Here is a 22234-nt window from a genome sequence, read left to right on the forward strand (position 1 = left end):
CATCACAGCATTAGGTACATCAGGTGTGATTCAAACAACTTAATATTGCAGCAATGAGTACCAGTATGTTAATGAAAATTGAAAATCATGATGCTTAGAACTGCCTTTAGGATGACCATGAAGGTTCTACTGTAACCAGTAGAATGATTTATAAATTATATCAAGGAAACTTAAATGTGTACTTGATTGTTTTTTAAAATAATGCTGTTGGTTCTCATAAGAAGTTGAGAAATTTTGTCCTTTTTTGCTTCTCTATCCTTTAAAACTCTAATATAATTACCTGGCTTAACTTCTGTAATGACTCTTCTTTGGAATTTTGGCCAGGGTATATATTCAGATGAAATTAGAGTTCTTTCCGCTTATGAGGTATTTTAAAATAAGCTTTAAATTCATATTTTACATTTTTCAAATGTATTCTGTACCTGAATTGCATTATATATTATGTTACTGCACATATTCATTATTTTGTAATGTCTAAGGTTAAATGTTTGGGACTATGCTAGCTGAAGCACTTTTAAAAATCATGACTGAGAATGGATTACAATGAGCTATAATTGAATAATCCTGTATTTTTCCAAAACTTGTTTACTGTAATTCCATCATTTTTGATCTGCTTATATTAACTGTTATTCTACACTGTGCTTCTACAGTCCCTATAGTCTACAATTAACTTTTTAGCTTTGATTGCATGCACTTCATAATTAATTTCCTGTTACATATTTTCTTATCTGAGTCTCATTTTAAAATTAATAAGACTCTAATAATCTGCTGTGTTAATTCAGCAGATATTATATTTTTAGTTGTATTTATCATCACATCTTTAATTTTTAAATTGCTGATAATCATGGCATTTAACCTTTTTTATATACCCACAGTGTGGTAGCTATGGTACATGAGCTATAGAAAATACTTAGTCCTTCTATCAAGAACATAACTATTCAGAAGGTTATGAAATACCATTCTCTGGTGATCTTTTTTTAAAGGAAAGAGTAGGCAGCTAGCTATATTAGCTAGGCAATCTGTCAAGGTTTTCCCAGTCCTGAGAATCTGTATATCTGATATATAGAAGGGATTTTCAAAATGCCCTTAAATACAATGTAGTTTTTTTTTTTATCCTGTTGTTTTAAAAACTGTCTCCTTATTGAATGATACTGAAGAAGGAAAAGAGGAAGGAACTGAATATCTTGATCCCAGTTCTGAATTACACAGATTGATTTCTAATCTTTAATCTCGGTTTATATTCCAGTTCCAGTTCAGTTACTCAGTCGTGTCCGACTCTTTGCAACCCCATGAATCGCAGTACGCCAGGCCTCCCTGTCCATCACCAACTCCCGGAGTTTACTCAAACTCATGTCCACCGAGTCGGTGATGCCATCCAGCCATCTCATCCTCTGTCATCCCCTTCTCCTCCTGCCCCCAATCAGGGGGGCATCAGGGTCTTTTCCAGTGAGTCAACTCTTCGCATGAGGTGGCCGAAGTATTGGAGTTTCAGCTTCAGCATCAGTCCTTCCTTTATATATGCTGTAAATTTAGAATTAATTTTGGTGACTAACAGCCAATGCTATTATTTTGCCCATTTAAAATATAGTCTTTATTGTTTTAATTTTTTTTATTTGTAATCAATCATATCAGTGATGAAAAGAATCTTCATATTCAGGAAATACATTTGTGCTTTCATCGTTGTTTGCTTATCCATATTAGCAAACATCTTCAAAAATGAAAATTACTCTTGCTTTGGGGAAGGACTATGTCTTACCCCATAAAGTAGGTCTATTACCCCAAACAGGAATACCTTCCACCTGGGGTGATTTGGGCAATGAGGTATTAATTGTAACTTTATTTATGCAACTTTAAAATTGTGTCAGACACCAACCTGCCACCCCTAAAAGTGTATTAAAGTGTACTTTTTATTAACCAAGTTATCGAATACTATTAAACTGTGTGTTTGAAAAGGGCCATAAGTTGTTTATTTATTTTTCCTAGTCCTCCTGTGTTACAATTTATTTTAGGTATTTTTAAATACATAGGTATCAAGTATAACAACAATTTTAAATTGTTGATGATTTTTGTACAGCAAATCTGCCTAAAAGAGTTCAAATTCTTCTTGAGTAATAATTTATGAAAATAGCAACATGTGTGTGTATGTGTTGGCCTTCAAACTTTCAGTGGTATTATGTCGTAACTGGGCTGTGACTTTATGCAGAGGAGTCATGCTTTTCATCTCATTTCAGCTTTTCAATAACAAGATGATAGAAGGATTCGCCAATTTTCTCTTAACCATCTGCCAGTCGGTTAACAATACAGTGGCACCCGTGAGCTTTATGTGACGTTTGTGAACACACACCCTGACAAAATTAAGCAAAAAAAATCCTGAGTCCTTTGCCTGTGACTTGTCTCTGTGTTTGTACATACACACACACACATTCAATCACAAAGAGATTTGTATGGCAGTCTTGTTTTTGTGATTTATGCTTTACATATTTGCTGATTTGATTTTCCTACTTTTCACTTTTGACTAATTAGCCCTTAGAACATTGAAAAGACTTCCTACCAAAGATGGGCCCCTCCATAGCTTCTCTCCTTTTCATGACTTCTGCTTTTGCTGTATTTTGCTCTGTGCTGGGGAGATCTGAGGGGCTAACATGGACTCCAGGCAGAGCTGGGGTATGCCAAGAGTAAGAGAGTCACTAAGGAAAAGTGTGGTGCAGCCATCAGCAAACTTACTGGAAACTAAACTACATGAATAACTTGATGCAAAATCACCCATTCCATTCCCCAAGAAAGTGATTCCTTTGTTTCTATTTCTACATAAAGAATATAGAAAATAAATTCACCCTAGGAATAATGGCCCTATTAAATTATCTTCACTATAAGCAATAACTTTTGAAGGAATCAAAATGAATGATAGTGATAAATGATGCCTGTTGATATGAAAGAAATTTAGGGATCAGGTACTAGAGCTTTTCTGTTTGTGGATCTGCTAGCTGAGTTGCTTTTAAGAATCATGACTGAAAAGTGAATTGAGATGATTCATTATAGAATAGCTTTCTATTTTTGCAGAACTTTCATCTGGCCAGAACTTTCTTAGTATTTGCAGGGTAATGGTGAGGACACATTTTTGAAGAAAGAAAATAATTATGTTGGCCATAGTCAAGTTATACCATTGTTTCTTAGAGTAACTTTCCATCTACTGACTCTGAACAAGCATTTTCTTTTAGTCTCCTTTCTATTGGATTAGGTAAGGGTGGTTTGTGAATTCTCTTTAAATAGTTAATATATGGAGAAAAGAATCAATTTTCATCTATATGGACAGTAAAAAGCATATTTCCTCTTATTCTAGAGCAGGTATTTATATATCCAGGTATGAGTGCCATGAAAGTAGTTGGGTTTTAATTATTATTCTTTTTTGGATTGGCTTAATAGGTCACTTTAGACAATTGTGTCGAAGTTGGGCGGATTGCCAACACCTACAATCTGACAGAAGTGGATAAATATGTTAACAGTTTCGTGTTGAAGAATTTTCCTGCATTGCTGAGCACCGGGGAGTTCTTGAAACTCCCTTTTGAACGTCTTGCCTTCGTGCTTTCCAGTAATAGCCTTAAGCATTGCACTGAACTTGAGCTCTTTAAGGCTACCTGTCGCTGGCTACGCCTGGAAGAGCCTCGGATGGACTTTGCTGCAAAGTTAATGAAGAACATACGATTTCCACTAATGACACCACAGGAGCTCATTAATTACGTGCAAACCGTGGATTTCATGAGAACTGACAATACGTGTGTGAATCTCCTTTTGGAAGCCAGCAATTACCAAATGATGCCATATATGCAGCCAGTGATGCAGTCAGACAGGACTGCCATTCGGTCTGACACCACTCATTTGGTTACACTAGGAGGAGTGCTGAGGCAGCAGCTGGTTGTCAGCAAGGAATTGCGCATGTATGATGAAAAGGCCCACGAGTGGAAGTCCTTAGCTCCCATGGATGCCCCAAGGTACCAGCATGGCATTGCCGTCATTGGAAATTTCCTCTACGTCGTTGGAGGACAGAGCAATTATGACACAAAAGGAAAAACGGCAGTTGATACAGTCTTCAGATTTGATCCGCGATACAATAAGTGGATGCAAGTTGCATCTCTAAATGAAAAACGCACCTTCTTCCACCTCAGTGCCCTCAAAGGATACCTGTATGCAGTTGGTGGACGAAATGCAGCTGGTGAACTGCGTAAGTGTGTGTATGTCTATTAAGCACAAAGGCTGATTTCTTTACCCCCAGATTCTAGTCAGATCATAAAATAAGCAGTTTTATAACATCAAAGACCAACAAATGTAGCCATAATTTTATTTTAAACTGTTTTTCTTAGAAAATGTCAGAGACTATCTGAGCCTATATTGTTGGCCACACTACACATATATCAATATGTGGCAGAATATTTTACTGGTGCAATATCATGGTTTTCATCATAAAGGTTTAACTGAAAAGCATATTCTGCTAATTTAAATTCTAATGGAATCTTGGACAGAACTTTGACATGTTTCCTCATTTTCCATTTTTCAAAGCCCACAGAATATTTCAGTGAACAGGTTAAAATCCTTCCTTACAGAGCACTGACTTCTATAGTTGGTCCTTTTATGTAATCTGTTACCTATCCTAGGCCGCACAGTAAGATGATTTTCTTTATCTACTAAATGTTTAAAGTTCAATATTATCCAGACTTTATTTACCATGAGTATTATATATAACTATTAGTCTCAAAACTCATGTAAACTGAGCTGGTAAACTTGATTATTTGATGGTCTCTTCTTGGTCTTCCTAATGTAAAATCAGCCACTGATCTTAGATCAATAACAGAGACCAATACTTTGGCTATGTAAATTAACACTAATTTTGTTATCTTAGATAAAATTGGAATAAGGTAGCTGTCCAAAAAGAAGTCAGGAAGATCTCATTTTATATCAGGTTTTACATATCTGTCATTACCATCATTGTTTGGTCTCTTTTTCACCCATCTTCCTTTATTCTCTGTTCTAAATAGAGTCCTTGGAGTTGACCAGTATTCTAGGCTCCATATGCCTGGGGAAGTTTAAGATATTGGCATTGGCTCTGGATAAATTCAGAATAATTTTCAGAATCTTTTTCTTCAGTATTCTAAAAAGTAGAAGGTGGTCTCAGTTCAGTTCAGTCCCTCAGTCGTGTCCAACTCTTTGCGACCCCATGAATCGCAGCATGCCAGGCCTCCCTGTCCATCACCAACTCCTGGAGTTTACCCAAACTCATGTCCATTGAGTCAGTGATGCCATTCAGCCATCTCATCCTCTGTGGTCTAGTAGATTTGAAAATAAGCTATTTGTTGGAAATAAAAAGATCTGCTCTCAGCTCTTATCCTTTCAGCTTATCAAGCTCTTTCTTGTTAGTGACATGGTCTTAATGTAACTGATGTTTTCTACCCATGTTTTTTTTTTTTTCCTTTGTTGTCACAATGATATTTCTTCTAAGGCCAGACTTCCCAGATTGTTGGACTAGCTTTCAGAATCATGAAGCAGACAGGTTTTCCAGTGTGTTTTCTTTTTTTTTTTAATTTAAATTTGTTTATTTTAATTGGAGGCTAATTACTTTACAATATTGCATTGGTTTTGCCATACACCAACATGAATCTGACACGGATGTACACGTGTTCTCCATCCTGAACCCCCTCCCACCTCCCTCCCTGTACCATCAAAGATGGTAACGATAACCCTGTATGTGAGAGAACAAAAGAGACACAGATGTATAGAACAGTCTTCCAGTGTATTTTAATAATCAGACTTCTAAAAGCACTTGACACATGAATACCCCTCGTGTAGAGCTGTCCTTTCCTCAGTTAACCCACGCACATTATTTACATGTTATTATACTCTTTTAAATTTATGGTATCTTAAAATAAGCAGAAGAGGCAAGTGGTGACTTGGCACTTTCTTAGAAAAACCACTTATATAAAATAATCTTTACAAGTTTACAATTTATAGGTCATCAAACCCCTCAATCCGTGGCCATTTTGAAACTTCTTTTCTCTAAGGAAGTTGCTCCAGTTTTAAGTCACTGCTTGCTTGGTGATTTTTCACACCCCTGTTAATATGCAGCTATTAAGTCTTCAATATATTTTTCCTAATATTAATTAGAGGCCTTACTCTTCTGAGAATTTATCATCTTCAGGCCAAGGAGAGTCATTACATAAGACTAAGGTGCTAGAGGCTTCCTTCTTCTGACTTAATCCTCACCCTGTTTGAGTTCTTCCCACATTATACTCAATTGGGAACAACAAGTACACTACCTTGTTGGGCAAGTGACTGGCTTCCTTGCCCTTCAGAAATCACCTCCTTCATCTCTTATTAAAAACAGTATTCTGTGTTTCAGTTTGAAAGTTACAGGATACAAGAGAATCATGCTTTTCACGTGTGAGTCCTAAATTTATTACTCTTCGACTATAGTTAGACTTAAAACACAATCGCCCAGAGCTTAAGCCTAAGGATAATGATTTACATGTTCTAAAAAGAAGACTCTCCACTCTAGATGATAAATATAGGTCCACTTTTATCTTAATTCATCAACTGCATTTTCATAAAGGAATGTATGATTATACTATAGATACAAACCCTCATTATTAAAAGACAACTGTAATTCCATTGAGGCCAACTACTTAGTATTTCTTTTCCTTTGAAGAAATTATCTCCTAGAATCTAGAAGTGACTAAACCTTTGTAGAAAAGGATTGCTTCCCTTAAAATTAACATACCCAGCAAATCCATGCTGTTACATATTGTTTTAATTGTTTTTGGCTGCACCACACAGTATATAAAATCTGAGTTCCCTGACCAGGGATCAAATCCATGACTCCTGCACTGGGAACACAGAGGCTTAACCTCTGGATCACCAGGGAAGTCCCTATGGTACATATTTTAAGTTAAAATATATGGGAAGTTTTTTTTTTTTTTTAAATCATGTGACTTATTAAGTATACTTCAGTTGAGAGTCTTGATTCCAGGAGAATCTTCAGGCCCTAAAGAGCCATTACATAAAACCAAGTAGCAAGAAGCTTCATATTTTTTTTTTCTGACTCACCCCACACCTTTGAGTTCCCCCTGTTTTATACCCACGTGGAAGTAAGAAGTAGACAGACACACCTCGTCACATTCTGTATTGCTGAGGTGAGCAAAGCCAGTGTAACCTGTCCAGAGAAACATTATCAATGTGTTCTCCTGCTCCATTGTTGTTGTTCAGTTGCTCAGTCGTGTCTGACTCTTTGCGACCCCATGGACTGCAGCACGCCAGGCTTCCCTGTCCTTCACCATCTCCCAGAGCTTGCTCAAACTCATGTCCATTGAGTCAGTGATGCCATCCAACCATCTCATCCTCTGCCGCCCCCTTCTCCTTTTGCCTTCAATCCTGCTCTGTAAGTGGTTTTTAATGGAAACCCCCTCCCTCCACTCCACTCTAACATCTGTTGTGATAACTTAATATTTCCACCTTAACTGATTATGTTGACATATTCATATATCAGTGTAAATAGAGAAGGGGATAGGAATGGGTGTCAGAAAAAACGGATTGATAGGAAAATCATTTCACAGTTTAACCGGTTCATTAGTATCAGTACATCATTTATTCTTTATATACACAATAACCACTGCCTCTATATAATGATGAAAAGAAGACAGTGGCAGCATCTACAAGACATTTTAGATTATTTAAGTGGATTTGCCCTTTTAAAATCTTTCCATGGTGTGTATGGACCCAAGCCCATAGTACATCAAACCATAATATTAGTGTCTGTGTGTGAGAGCCTGATTTATTGCTAAAATATAATTCCTTAGAAATGCTACTTTCTTTTGACATCAGGTACAATGGAAAACTGGGGAAAGCTTAGAGTAGCTGTCACTTAAGAGAAAAAGGAGTCAGTTATTTCTGGTATCTTTCAAAATTGCATCATATAAGAAATCAATCTTCCACTGAAGTTTTCTGTATTGAGGAGAAATATGACAGCTCAGGTATCTTTCACTGCAGTTAAATATTAATAAGTCAGAGTTCCAAATAATGAAGTAACCCTGTATTAAAATTTTCCAAATAAATATACAATAAAATTACTGAAATTTATCAGATACCTCCATATCCCTTAATAGATTTGCAGTTTCTTTATTAAGTGACATATTACTAACTGGCACTCTACGATTCTAGAGACCATCCCCGCTTTCTGAGAGCCCTCAATATGCAAATAATTTTCTTCAGGACTAATCTCTTTCCTAATGTCAAAGAACAAGTAAATCCTGAACTCCAATGTAATCACCTGAGAAAATCAGAATCCCTGAGATACGTGAAACAACCAACCTAACTGAATTTCTTAAATTATAGAGGATCTCTAATTTACATACCAGGTCACCAGACTACTGAAAATGATTCTCTAGAATAGACAATACAGTGCCAAGAAGGAAATCTTCTTGATTTTCCAGGCTATAGGATCTCTGTCACAACTAATCAGCTCTGCCATTGTATTGTGAAAGCAACTATAGACAGTTTGTTTATAAACAAATAAGTGAAGTTGTATTCCAATAAAGCTTTATATATGAACACAGAAATTTGAATCCCATATAATTTTCATATTACACAAAATATTTTTCTTTGATTTTTTTCAAACTATTTAAAAATGTGAGATCAATTCGTGTTTTTATCTTGTGGGACATACAAAAGGAGATGACATACTGGAATTGGCTTATAGGCTGTAGTTTGCCTGACCTTCCCTGTTCTGCTGCTGCTACTGCTAAGTCACTGCAGTCGTGTCCAACTCTGTGCGACCCCATAGACGGCAGCCCACCAGGCTCCCCCATCCCTGGGATTCTCCAGGCAAGAACACTGGAGTGGGTTGCCATTTCCTTCTCCAATGCATGAAAGTGAAAAGTGAAAGTGAAGTCGATGAGTCATGTCCGACTCTTAGCGACCCCATGGACTGCAGCCTACCAGTTTCCTACATCCATGGGATTTTCCAGGCAAGAGTACTGGAGTGTGGTGCCATTGCCTTCTCTGTTCCCTGTTCTAGATTTTCCCAATTACCTCATTACCATTCCCACCTGTCATAGACTGTGATGGACTCACTGCTTTGTGGCTCCAGCTCCATGCTTGCTCATCCCTTGTCCCCTCCCCCCTCAATGTGGTTGATCCTAACATCTTGTTGCTTTGTAAATATGGAAAATAGAAATAAGGATATGAATATACACTTGTTAATTATATCTATTCTACTTTAAAACAATATATTGATTTTGCTAATGACAATAACAATCCTACCTGGAGAAAGCCAAAGGTTGACAATAAGGATTAAAAGATGGGAAAAGCTAAAGGGGATGGGTTATCTAGCTGGAAGAAGACAAATTTAGGGATCAGTTCAGTTCAGTCACTCAGTCGTGTCCTACTCTTTGTGGCCTCATGGACTGTAGCACGGCAGGCCTCCCTGTCCATCACCAACTCCCAGAGTGCACTCAGACTCACGTTTACTCAAACTCAAGTCAGTGATGCCATCCAGCCATCTCATCCTCTGGCGTCCCCTTCTCCTCCCGCCTTCAATCTTTCCCCAGCATCAGGGTCTTTTCCAATGAGTCAACTCTTCGCATGAGGTGGCCAAAGTATTGGAGCTTCAGCTTCAGCATCAGTCCTTCCAATGAATATTCAGGACTGATTTCCTTTAGAATGGACTGGTTGGATCTCCTTGCAGTCCAAGGGACTCTCAAGAGTCTTCTCCAAAACCACAGTTCAAAAGCATCTATTATTCGGCGCTCAGCTTTCTTCACAGTCCAACTCTCACATCCATACATGACTACTGGAAAAACAATAGTCTTGACTAGACGGACCTTTGTTGGCAAAGTAATGTCTCTGCTTTTGAATATGCTATCTAGGTTGGTCATAACTTTTCTTCCAAGGAGTAAGCGTCTTTTAATTTCATGGCTGCAGTCACCATCTGCAGTGATTTTGGAGCCCAGAAAAATAAAGTCAGCCACTGTTTCCACTGTTTCCCCATCTATTTGCCATGAAGTGATGCAACTGGTTGCCATGATCTTCGTTTTCTGAATATTGAGCTTTAAGCCAACTTTTTCACTCTCCTCTTTCACTTTCATCAAGAGGCTCTTTAGTTCTTCACTTTCTGCGATAAAGGTGGTGTCTTCTGCATATCCGAGGTTATTGATATTTCTCCCGGCAATTTTTATTTCAGTTTTTGCTTCATCCAGCCCTGCATTTCTCATGATGTACTCTGCATATAATTTAAATAAGCAGGGTGATAATATACAGCCTTGACGTACTCCTTTCCTGATTTGGAACCAGTCTGTTGTTCCATGCCCAGTTCTAACTGGTGCTTCTTGCCCTGCATACAGATTTCTCAAGAGGCAGGTCAGGTGGTCTGGTATTCCCATCTCTTTCAGAATTTTCCACAATTTGTTCTGATCCACACAGTCAAAGGCTTTGGAATAGTCAATAAATCAGAAGTAGATGTTTTTCCGGAACTCTCTTGCTTTTGATCCAATGGATGTTGGCAATTTGATCTCTGTTTCTTCTGCATTTTCTAAATCCAGCTTGAACATCTGAAAGTTCTTGTTTAATGTACTGTTGAAGCCTGGCTTGGAGAATTTTTGAGCATTACTTAGCTGGCATGTGAGATGAGTGCAGTTGTGCAGTAGTTTAAGCATTCATTGGCATTGCCTTTCTTTGGGATTGGAATGAAAACTGACCTTTTCCAGTCCTGTGGCCACTGCTGAGTGTTCCGAATTTGCTGTCATATTGAGTGCGGCACTTTCACAGCATCATCTTTTAGGACTTGAAATAGCTGAGCTGGAATTTCATCACCTCCATTAGCTTTGTTCTTAGTGATGCTTCCTAAGGCCCACTTGACTTCACATTCCAGGATGTCTGGCTCTAGGTGAGTGATCACACCATCGTGATTATCTGGGTCATGAAGATCTTTTTTGTATAGTTCTTCTGTGTATTCTTGCCACCTCTTCTTAATATCTTCTGCTTCTGTTTAGGTCTATACTATTTCTGTCCTTTATTGTGCCTATCTTTGCATGAAAAGTTCCCTTGGTATCTCTAATTTTCTTGAGGAGCTCTCTCGTCTTTCCCATTCTACTGTTTCCCTCTATTTCTTTGCATTGATCACTGAGGATGGCTTTCTTATCTCTCTGTTGTTTGAAACTCTGCATTCAGATGGGTATATCTTTCCTTTTCCCCTTTAAGTTTTGCTTCTCTTCTTTTCATAGCTATTAATAACGCCTCCTCAGACAACCATTTTGCCTTTTGGCATTTCTTTTTCTTGGGGATGGTCTTGATCACTGCCTCCTGTACAATGCCACGAACCTCCATCCATAGTTCTTCAGGCATTCTGTTTATCAGATCTAATCCCTTGAATCTATTTGTCACTTCTACTGTATAATTGTAAGGGATTTGATTTAGGTCATACTTGAATGGTCTAGTGGTTTTCCCTACTTTCTTCAGTTTAAGTCTGAACAAAGGAGAAGCTCCAGCAAGACAGTAGGAGGGGCAAAATTGCATTTAGAATCAAACCCCATACCTGCAAGAGATGCTCAGAGGGCTCAGACATACCTTGTATGCATTAGGACCCAGAGACCCCACAGAGACTAAGGCAATTTAGGGATAATGAACTATTATATACTTGTTGTGTTATTGGTGCTTAATAACTGTCTTACCCTTAAAGGGCTCCTATATGAGAAAGTATAGATGGATTCTTATAACCCCGATTACCCCCCCCCAAAAAAATGCAGTTAACTCACTGATAGAATAATAGCATTATCTTTCTACATAGGAAGATTTTAATAATCATGAAGAGTGAATAGCTATTCAACTTCTAGCTCCCCTTTAAAAAATAAGAGGAAACTAATGGAAACTACTTCAAAATAGATTGAATTAGACATAAGGAAAGACTGTAACAGTCTAGAAATTTCAAAGTTCAAGACAGAATTCATTAAGAAAAGCATGAAACTATAATAAAACCTATCCTTTGACATCATATAGATGGAAAAGATGATGTCCAGAAGTCATTAAAACCCTTTTGCTGATAGGATGTGTGATTAGATTATATTCCTTTGTCAAATAAAACCCTACTATTAACTACTTTGCTGATGCCAGTCAATATAGTAGATTCACTCTAAGTGTAAAGAGGGTACTACTGATATACATTCAGTAGGATTTGTTTGTCAGTTAGGTGAAAGCCATGCTGAGAGGCAGATGGGACTGAACACTCAAGGAGACATCCAGTGATTGAAAATAATCACAAACAGTATTAGAGCAGTTTTAGCTTGTCATTCATCATGGCAATAGTCCTTATTTTGGGGAAAGATTTTGTAGAATGTTGCTACCTGATGAAAAGATTTAGAAAAAATAGAGTTGGTAAGGGTCCAAGCCCAAAGCAATGAACAAAACTAACAAGAGATTACAAAAAAAGAAAAGAATAGTAAAAACCTTTGAAATAAGACTGAAAATTCAAAACTGAAGTAGAAAAGGAAATCAGTAATGGGATATAAGAAGTGGTATAATATAGATTTTGTTAGAGGGGAAGTAAATAGTTTGTATAGTGATTTTGATGAAATTATTGAAAAGATAAAATTAATCTCTTCAATCTGTCTCTAGTTTTGCCTGTTCTCATAGTACTATTATCTTTTAAATAGGAAAACTTGTTCAAAGGATGACTTATCAATTAGGATTGCATTTTGCTGCATGGCACCCCACTCCAGTACTCTTGCCTGGAGAATCCCATGGACGGAGGAGCCTGGTGGGCTGCTGTCCAGGGACTCGCTAGAAGTCGGACACGACTGAGCGACTTCCCTTTCACTTTTCACTTTCCTGCATTGGAGAAGGAAATAGCAACCCACTCCAGTGTTCTTGCCTGGAGGATCCCACGGACAGGGGAGCCTGGTGGGCCGCCGTCTCTGGGGTCGCAGAGAGTCGGACACGACTGAAGCGACTTAGCAGCAGCAGCAGCCAAGTTTTATTCCAGTGACTTGATCAAATAGCCCCACTCTGTATCCTCCTGCTTGCATTCCATTGCCTACAAATATGTCATGCCATCAATTCCAGCTTCACAGGACCTGCAGGAACCTGCAGATTTGAATTTTATTTTGAGTTTGGCACAGTGCTTTCCTGAGCAGTGTTGTGGTTCTCTTAGTAAGAAAAAAGCAGGGTTAGTGGAGACAAGCAGTTGGGTTAACAAGTGGCAGCGTCTGCAATAAATAGTATAAACTTTTCAAGTCAATCCTAATTTCGTGCTGTGGACCAGAGACCTCCTAACATCCCTATTCTGCTTTTAAAAAAAGATTACATTTTCTATCTGTCTAGACTGTCATTGGTTCTAGTCTTGATGTTGTAACAGATTGATAGTTAAATAAGTTGAGGTCACTTCTCAAATACTCTGTGTTAAGGATGAAAATTTATTGCTGAGAGGAAGTACCCCTAATAAAAATTTTATTATGCTGCCAGTCATCTTCAAGTTAAGAGCAGTACTGGCTGCAGTGGTAAACTATTGGCTTTAATGTATAAATACTGAAAAATTATTGTCAGTGTCAATTTTGTAGTCTTGATATGAAATGAGCAATAGGCATCAAAACATACACCAGGCAGTGTGCATAATTTCATTATCAACTTAAACTTTTGCTTCATATCTGTTAACCTTTATTTCCTATATGGTGTATCATATAGAATCAAAGTGTTTTTCTTCCTTGTAATTTTGTTCATCTTTTCTTCCCACATATTTAGAGCAAAGAAATGGGAGAAGTATCAAATTATAAAGATGTAAAAAATCCTAGAAGAAAAGAAAGTCTAGTGATTTCTATAGTGACAGAAGTGTGTTATATTATTACATTAAATAGCTAGTCTGATGTAACATGTCTCAATATATTAACAATTCGTATTAATTGCAAAATCTCAATAATTAATATTTGACCCCCAAGAATATCTCATACCTAAATAGAAATATTTCAGTTATGAGAATATTATTATTGTTCTACCTAAGGGAAAAATAATTTATTGCTAAATTTGAAATTATAAATCATATTTTAGAATCTATTCATTCTTCTTTGTTATTTTTTAAACAATAGCTACAGTAGAATGTTACAATCCAAGAACAAACGAATGGACCTACGTTGCCAAAATGAGTGAGCCCCACTATGGCCATGCTGGAACTGTGTATGGAGGCGTAATGTATATATCAGGTAAATAATTGCAAATGCAATCCATATAATACATAGATTTTTAGCTATGTTGCCATCTTTCCATATAGTGTTAATAATCCGGGAAATGGATAATCAAAATATAATTGTAGGTTTTAGAATGTATTTTTGTGTACATTTGTATGTAAATGCCTTTGGTATTTTATAAGTTTATAAGACTAGCAGCCAACCAATCCTACTGTAATACTTAGAAGAAATTGGAAAGCTTTAAGCTTCTCCAACTTGCCTTTCAGCCCCCTTAGTCCATAGTCTAATACTCTAATAACCACCATTCATAGTCTCTATAACAACCATTAATTCATTTCTATTTAGAATTTAGCTAAACTCCATGAGGAAATATATCATTATATAACATGTAAGCTCTACCGTGCATAAAACTTGCTTCTAATATACATATAATGCATAATAATGTTCATTCTCTCATTTGTGTTAGTCACTCAGTCGTGTCTGACTCTTTGCGACCCCATGGACTGTAGCCCACCAGGCTCCTCTGTCCATGGAATTCTCCAGGCAAAAATACTGGAGTGGGTTGCCATCCCCTTCTCCAGGGGATCTTCCCGACCCAGGAATTGAACCCAGGTCTCCCGCATTGCAGGCAGACGCTTTACTGACTGAGCCACGAGGGAAGACTTAATTTAGTGCAACCCATAACATGTTTCTCTTGTCCTGAGTATTATAGTAGGTTCTACTGTGGTGTCATTGCAGAAATAATTCTGTGCTGATTACCTGTATTTTGGCCACATTCACATGTATTTTTCTAATAAAAAATTCTGAAAAGACTACAGTTGGCTCAGTGTCACAGTAGCACAAACTGTTAGTGTTCAAATCATCCTTATGTAGAATGTAGAAACGAGTCCTATTTTAATGTAACGTTCACTTCCAGTATTTAGACTTGACTCTGTTAGGTTCTTGCCACTTGGCCCTGACAGAGTCTACCTCTGACAGTTTTCCCTCTTTTGAAGGTCGGCCAGTGCCAAGCCAGCAGCTACATTATTAGAGAACCAAGGCATTAAGGTGATGTTTGTGGTCTGAGTCTCTGAACGCTGCCTTAATGAAATCTGTAATCAAGAAGGATCAGTGAAAGACCTTTAGTGTGTGATTGGCAGGTTTCTGGTGTGAAATTTATGAGCAAACTATGGGACACCTTATATTGAAAGAGCTTTCTAGGAAATCATATGTTCTGCTAATCAATGATTTACACCATCTACCTATTTTCTGTGTGTGGCTGCTATGCTATTATAATGAGAGCTGCAAGTCCTCTGGTGGGAAAAAATGACATTCGAATTGTTCTAGTAGTGATTTGGCATAACTAGCATATATTGTACAAATGACCTTCCCAGTCAAGAGTAGGCTGGAAACCACAGCTGATTTTCAAACCAAAGAGCACTGTTTTGCTTGCTGGGAACTCAGTGAAGTACAGAAAAAAATATAGAAAAGCAGAAAAAAAACCCCAACTACCTAGTGATGGCCATCTGGCCCCCAGATAGTAGAGTTTTGAATGATGTGGCTGAAGCTTAGTTTAGTTTTCTCCCTAAGCTGCGGAACACATAGTTTGATATTTTCATTGTACAGACTGATTGAAATATGATCTAAAAATATGTTTTATAGATGATATGGACTCAATAGATCAGCAACGAATCACTGTACATACAAAATTCCAGGTATATTCAGCATTCTAATTCTTTAACTTTTTAAGAGAGGACATTACCCATCCTCACCCTAAGGTCTACAAAAACAGTTCTGAATATTCGTATAAGCCTGTATAGTTGCATAACACTTTCGACTTTTCCAAAGCATTGTTATTTATTTCAATTCATAATCAAAATCCTAACTCGAGAGCTAGAGCGTCCATTCTTATTTGACAAATGAGGAAGGGAACACCTAGCATTTAAAGAGCAGCAGGAGTGAATGATGCTTTGTAGTTGGGATTTACTGTAAACTCAACTCAAAAAGTAGCCAAAATATATTTTTGTTCTGTAAAGCCTCTTATATTCCTTGGGTCTCTGTTTGAGAAAGTCATTACAGTAATATAAGCTACACTTTTGTTCTTTAAGGAGATGAAAATATTATTTTCTTTATTTTTAATCCAGAGAAAGTAGTTATAGCAGGCAGACATGTATAAGAACACACTTGATAAACTCTAAAATGTCATAATATGTGGCTAAAAGTGAATCATCTGTGACAGAGAGCCTTCTATTAACTTTTGCATTTTCATATTAATCTGTTTACCTCCCACCTATAATTTTCATTCTTCAGGAGGAATTACTCATGACACTTTCCAAAAGGAGCTCATGTGCTTTGACCCTGATACTGACAAATGGATCCAGAAGGCGCCGATGACCACTGTCAGAGGTCTGCATTGCATGTGCACTGTGGGAGAAAGGCTCTATGTCATCGGCGGCAATCACTTCAGAGGAACCAGTGATTATGACGATGTCCTAAGCTGTGAATACTACTCACCAATCCTTGACCAGTGGACCCCAATTGCTGCTATGTTAAGAGGGCAGAGTGATGTTGGGGTCGCTGTCTTTGAAAATAAAATCTACGTGGTTGGTGGGTATTCGTGGAATAATCGTTGTATGGTAGAGATCGTGCAGAAATATGATCCAGATAAAGATGAATGGCATAAGGTGTTTGATCTCCCAGAATCCCTGGGTGGCATCCGAGCTTGCACACTCACGGTTTTTCCACCTGAAGAAACCACACCATCACCTTCTAGAGAGTCCCCTCTTTCTGCACCGTAAAATCGTCCCTGCAACTAAGATGCTGTAGTCCTATCTTTGCAGTGTGTCATGAATTCTCTTCTTTTGCCCCCTCTCCTTAAGTAGTGTATGTTAGGATTATCCTCCAGTAATTGATACAAATATTGGAAAAAAGACATTGATGTTCTTCGTGCTGTTTGTTTGGCTTCGAGTGTTTATAAAGTGGTAACAAACCATTCTGGAAATGTATCCCATAGAAGCTGATATTTAACATACAAGAAAAAAAAGTATTGTCTATAAGATGTTTCTTCAGTACTTTTTGATGCTGTGTACTGGATGTAAGGTGTTTGTCATCTTACATTAGAAAAGCCCAATAAACCAAGTTAAAAGGTGGATTATAGTAAATGTGCAACTGTGCTAACTAGGCTTCAAAGTAAAAAGTTTTCCTTTCATCTTTGACTGTGAGATGTTAGAGGGAGACAGCCAGTTCCAACAGGAGACACCAGACAAAAGGTTGCCAACTCGCATGAGCTACCTGCCTCTTTCCATAAAGTATTTTTGACATATCTGTCAGCCCTCCTGTCTGTGGGGGTGCATTGAAAACACATCCAATTTCTTAGATGCACAGGAGAAATAATCATTGAAATTCACCAATCTTAATAAAAAAAAAAAAACAGCATGACCCCTCAACTTATAAACAAGGGTTTGGGGGTTTTTAGGTGTGTATAAATACATGCACACATATATGTCAAAAAGGAAATTTTTAAAAATTGACTAGAATGTCAAATTAATGCGAAAAAATAAATACTTTTAAATTTCTTCCAAAAAGCAGCTTCAGTTAAAATGGGAATTCAGTATGCACATACTGAATGCACATATGTAGAATCATACTGAATTTAGGTGGACAAGGGCTAGAAATTTTGAGCAACTAAATTTGTCATTTGACCAGATTTTTCCCTCCAAAACTGTAATCTACACCTTCTCCTTTGCTGTTGAGATAACTTACATATTATATGTATTCTGTATACTCAGTTCATAAGATTATTTAGCACACAATATAGCAGCTTCACCTGGTGAGCTGCTTTTGCTCAGTGAATTCAACTTCCATGTTCTATCTTTTTTGTTCAATAAAAAACATTTGATGTCATTTTGGTGTGAGATATTCTATTATTGTCTGATTTGACTGACTTTTATTGAATATCTTTTTTTTTTTTTTTTTAGTGTGCCAAGATCTAAATGATTAGAACTTAAGAGTACTGAACAGCTTGGATTACTTAATACTAGTATCTTTCCTTCAAGGAAAAAAGAATTTGACCAGGTCCAGCTTCATTGGTGAAAACTCCTTGTTGGTTGTTTTTGAGGAGTTATTGGGTTAACCAAAAAGTTCATTCAGTTTTTTATACCCATCTTACAGAAAAACCCAAATGAAGTTTTTGGCCAACCCAAAATAGTCTGCAATACAGGAGACCTGGGTTCGATTCCTGGGTTGACAAGATCCCCTGGAGAAGGGAAAAGCTACCCACTCCAGTATTCTGGCCTGGAGAATTCCATGGACTGTGTAGTCCATTGGGTCGCAAAGAGTCAGACAGGACTGAGCAACTTTCACTTAAAATAGTTTGTAGAAGATGCTCATTGGCCTCTCCCCATCCCTACAGGTTAATATGTCTAAACCACAAGAGCAATGGAATTTCTGAGGTCAGTTTTCCTGCTCTTCGAGAAGATCCATCTTGTCTAACAAGAAGAGATTGTGTAAAATAACCTAAGAGATTTGTTCTCAACCAAGGAGTATAAAGAAAAAGTTTTTGTAGGTTATTGTTTGATCATTATGTTAGGGCCATGTGTATGATTTTTCCTACTTCATCTGCAAATGACCAGGTTAAATCTGAACCAAAAATGTTGAGCTATTTCAGACCAACGAGTATCACCAAAGTTCTTAACCAGTGGGTAATTGGCAGTACCCTGTCACTACCTTTGTCTTGAGTTAATCATAACAAAGAAAACCATTTTCCCATCAGTGGTACTTTTGAATGTTAGGAGAGGCCTAGTTTGAATTTGAAAGATTGTCTTGGCAGGATTATTCTTTTTTCTAATTAGTTTTCATTAGGGTATGGTTGCTTTATAATGTGTTAGTTTCTACTGTATAGCAAAGTGAATCAGCTATATGTATACATATATCTCCTGTTTTTTGGACTGCCTTTGCATTCAGCTCACCACAGTGCATTAAGTAGAGTTCCCTGTGCTATACAACAGGTTCTTGTCAGTTATCTATTTTATACATAGTATCAATAGTGTATGTGTTAATCTCAATCTCCCAATTCCTCCAACCCTACCCCTTTCCCCCTTTGTATCCATACATTTGTTCTCTACCTCTATGTCTGTAGTCTTAAGTCACAGTAACTGGCCACATTTTTTCAGTTCTCTTTATAGGCAGAATGGATTCAACCATTTGTACATAGTTAACAACTGCCCAAATGTGGGAGTGTGTACAAGACAGAGTCCAGTGTGAGTTTTCCTGGTCAGGCAACTCTCCTCTAAGGGTCCTCAGAATCCTCTCCATTCAGTTAGCAGAAGAAAAAGGGAGCATTGAAGGCATGAGGGGGGTTGGGTTGAAAGAGGCTTACATCACATCTACCCACATTCTGCTGGTCAGAAATCAGTTCTGTGTCCACACAGAAGCCCAAAGGGGACTGGAAAATATCAGACAGCCACATGCCCAGAAAGAAGAGGAAATAGGGTCTGTGATTTGTTCCCAGTTTGCCACAGGGAATAACAAAGCACACAGATTCTGTTTGACAGCTTACCTTTTCTGCATCCATGCCATATGTTATTTAGAACAGCAATGCATGTCACACAAGTGCTGTTATTAAACAATTCCAACAGCTGGTAAATTACTACACATTTTCTTTCATAGCAAATTAACCATTTTTCTTTATAAAAAATATCTGCCAGTCATTGTTTGACTATACAAACATTTCTCACATTTGCCTTTCTTAGGTTCTTGTTTTACTTGAAAAAGGAATTATTGAGTTATAATGCAGTAAATGTTTAATGTTATGTTAATATAATATATGTTTAATGTATTAAATCTCAAAAGGGTCATCATTTCCCTTCCTGGTCAAGGCTGGTAGAGTACAGAAGATGAAAGAAAAAAGCTACTTTGCCTATTTCAAGAATTTTAAAAAATTTATCTCATAATCAAGTTTTGTCCTGAAAAGAAAGATGATGACCCGAACCTGTTTCCTCTCTCTTGTTACTTTAGGGACTTAACAATATATACGTGTGTATTGTCTCTTCGGAAGTGGCTAAAATAACTCCCTTTCATGAGCCCCTGAGCGAGTGGCCCACAAGGCAATTATGTGGTATTTTATTTAACTAGTCTGTGACCTTTTTTCCCATTTCAAGTGCCTTTGTGTATTTCCCCCCTCCCCAATACCCCCAACCCCCACCCAAGAATGGTAAGCAGATTTCCTTTACCTTACTATGGAAAAGTTGGCTCTGCCTCTAATTTTATTCTTGGCTATTTTGTGTTTTATTTTCAAGGCACCAGACCTCAGGTTTAGTCCTTTCCATATCAGAGAGCTCTTGGAATATGTGGGCAGCAAAGTAAATGTGAAATAAGTTCACAAGGATTCCAGGAATTTTGTTTTAAGTGGGTCAAATCATGCAGTGTTTTAAAATTCTTGGTAATTATAAACAGGCAAAATAGAGAAAAATTGGTAAATACAAGGAAGAAAAAAGTCATTCATCTCCCCCCATATTAGTAACTATAGCTAAATGTATTTTGCTTTTACACTATTATCATTTCAAATCAGTATAAATAATTTTGTATAACAATATATTTTTTGATATATTAATGTATTTCCTTATATGAAATACATTCTAGAACATCTGTGCATTTTAATTACTGATACAAAATATGTCAATACAGTATTTAGAGTAAGACTTCTAACCCCTGTATTAAGTGAGGTTTAACTACTCAGCAATATATTGGGTTTATATCAGTGTAAAAATATTAAAATATTAATGTGGTCAAATCAGATGTCCATTGAATTAAGCAATAGTGTTTCAGGAATGGGGACCCCTTCCAGGGCCTGAAACTGGACTCTTGTCTAACACTCAGAAATAAATTGTCCAAGGAGACACATGTGCTGACAAAGCAAGAGATTTTATTGGGAAGGGGCACCCGGGTGGAGAACAGTAGGGTAAGGGAACCCAGGAGAACTGCTCTGCCAAGGCTTGGGTTTTACGGTGATCAGATTAGTTTCCAGGTTGTCCTTAGCCAATCATTCTGACTGTGAGTCCTTCCTGGTGGTGCAGGCTTTGTTCAGCCAAGATGGATGACAGTGAGAAGGATTCTGGGAGGTGGTCGGACATGTGGTGTCTCCTTTTGACGTTTCCTGAACTCTTCTGGTTGGTGGTGGCTTATTAGTTCTGTTTTCCTTACCAGGACCTCCTGTCAGAAAACAACTCATGCAAATGGTTACTGTGGTGCTGGGCCAGGGTGGGCAGTTTCGGTCAGTGTGCTTCCCCTAACAAGGTGATCCTAGATAATTAAAATATTTATTTCATCAGTGAACTAAGTAATTTGTATAATTAAAATATCAGAGTAGATATTTCATTCTCTTATTAGTATTTTAAAAGTGAGTACAGGTTTTTGTATTAAATGGTAGTTTTAGGGATGTATTCATTCTCTATTTAAATTTAGTATTCCGTGCTGTCTCCACTAATCAGCCCAATGCTTCTTCACCTTGCATGTTATTTGGCAATAGTACTATGATAAATGAAGATTGAACATTAGACAATGAGAATAAAGGCCACAGCTCTGTCAAAAACAAACAAAGCATTGCCATCTTCCTAAATTCCATATATATGTGTTAGTATACTGTATTGGTGTTTTTCTTTCTGGCTTACTTCACTCTGTATAATCGGCTCCAGATTCATCCATCTCATCAGAACTGATTCAAATGAATTCTTTTTAACAGCTGAGTAATACTCCATTGTGTATATGTACCACAGCTTTCTTATCCATTCATCTGCTGATGGACATCTAGGTTGTTTCCATGTCCTGGCTATTATAAACAGTGCTGCGATGAACATTGGACTTTTGGACTCAGAGGGAGAGGGAGAGGGTGGGATGATTTGGGAGAATGACATTCTAACATGTATACTATCATGTGAATTGAATTGCCAGTCTATGTCTGACGCAGGATGCAGCATGCTTGGGGCTGGTGCATGGGGATGACCCAGAAGGATGTTATGGGGAGGGAGGTGGGAGGGGGGTTCATGTTT

The 22234-nt window shown here is 37.5% G+C and overlaps 1 protein-coding gene across 27 annotated transcripts in view; it reads left to right on the plus strand.

Annotated features, from left to right (window-relative positions):
• KLHL13 (kelch like family member 13) overlaps window positions 1–18092 on the plus strand; it is a 447719-nt gene extending 429627 nt beyond the window's left edge. For all 27 annotated transcript variants that reach the window (XM_060407367.1, XM_060407350.1, XM_060407352.1 and 24 more), the window contains 3 exons: window positions 3424–4219; window positions 14112–14225; window positions 16500–18092. In XM_060407367.1, coding sequence (XP_060263350.1) covers window positions 3424–4219; window positions 14112–14225; window positions 16500–16987 — 1398 coding nt within the window. In that variant the 3' untranslated portion in view covers window positions 16988–18092. The remainder of the gene's footprint in view (window positions 1–3423; window positions 4220–14111; window positions 14226–16499) is intronic.
• The last annotated feature ends 4142 nt before the right edge of the window (window positions 18093–22234 follow it).

Source organism: Ovis aries, chromosome X (assembly GCF_016772045.2).
Source record: "Ovis aries strain OAR_USU_Benz2616 breed Rambouillet chromosome X, ARS-UI_Ramb_v3.0, whole genome shotgun sequence".
Lineage (NCBI taxonomy): Eukaryota > Metazoa > Chordata > Mammalia > Artiodactyla > Bovidae > Ovis > Ovis aries.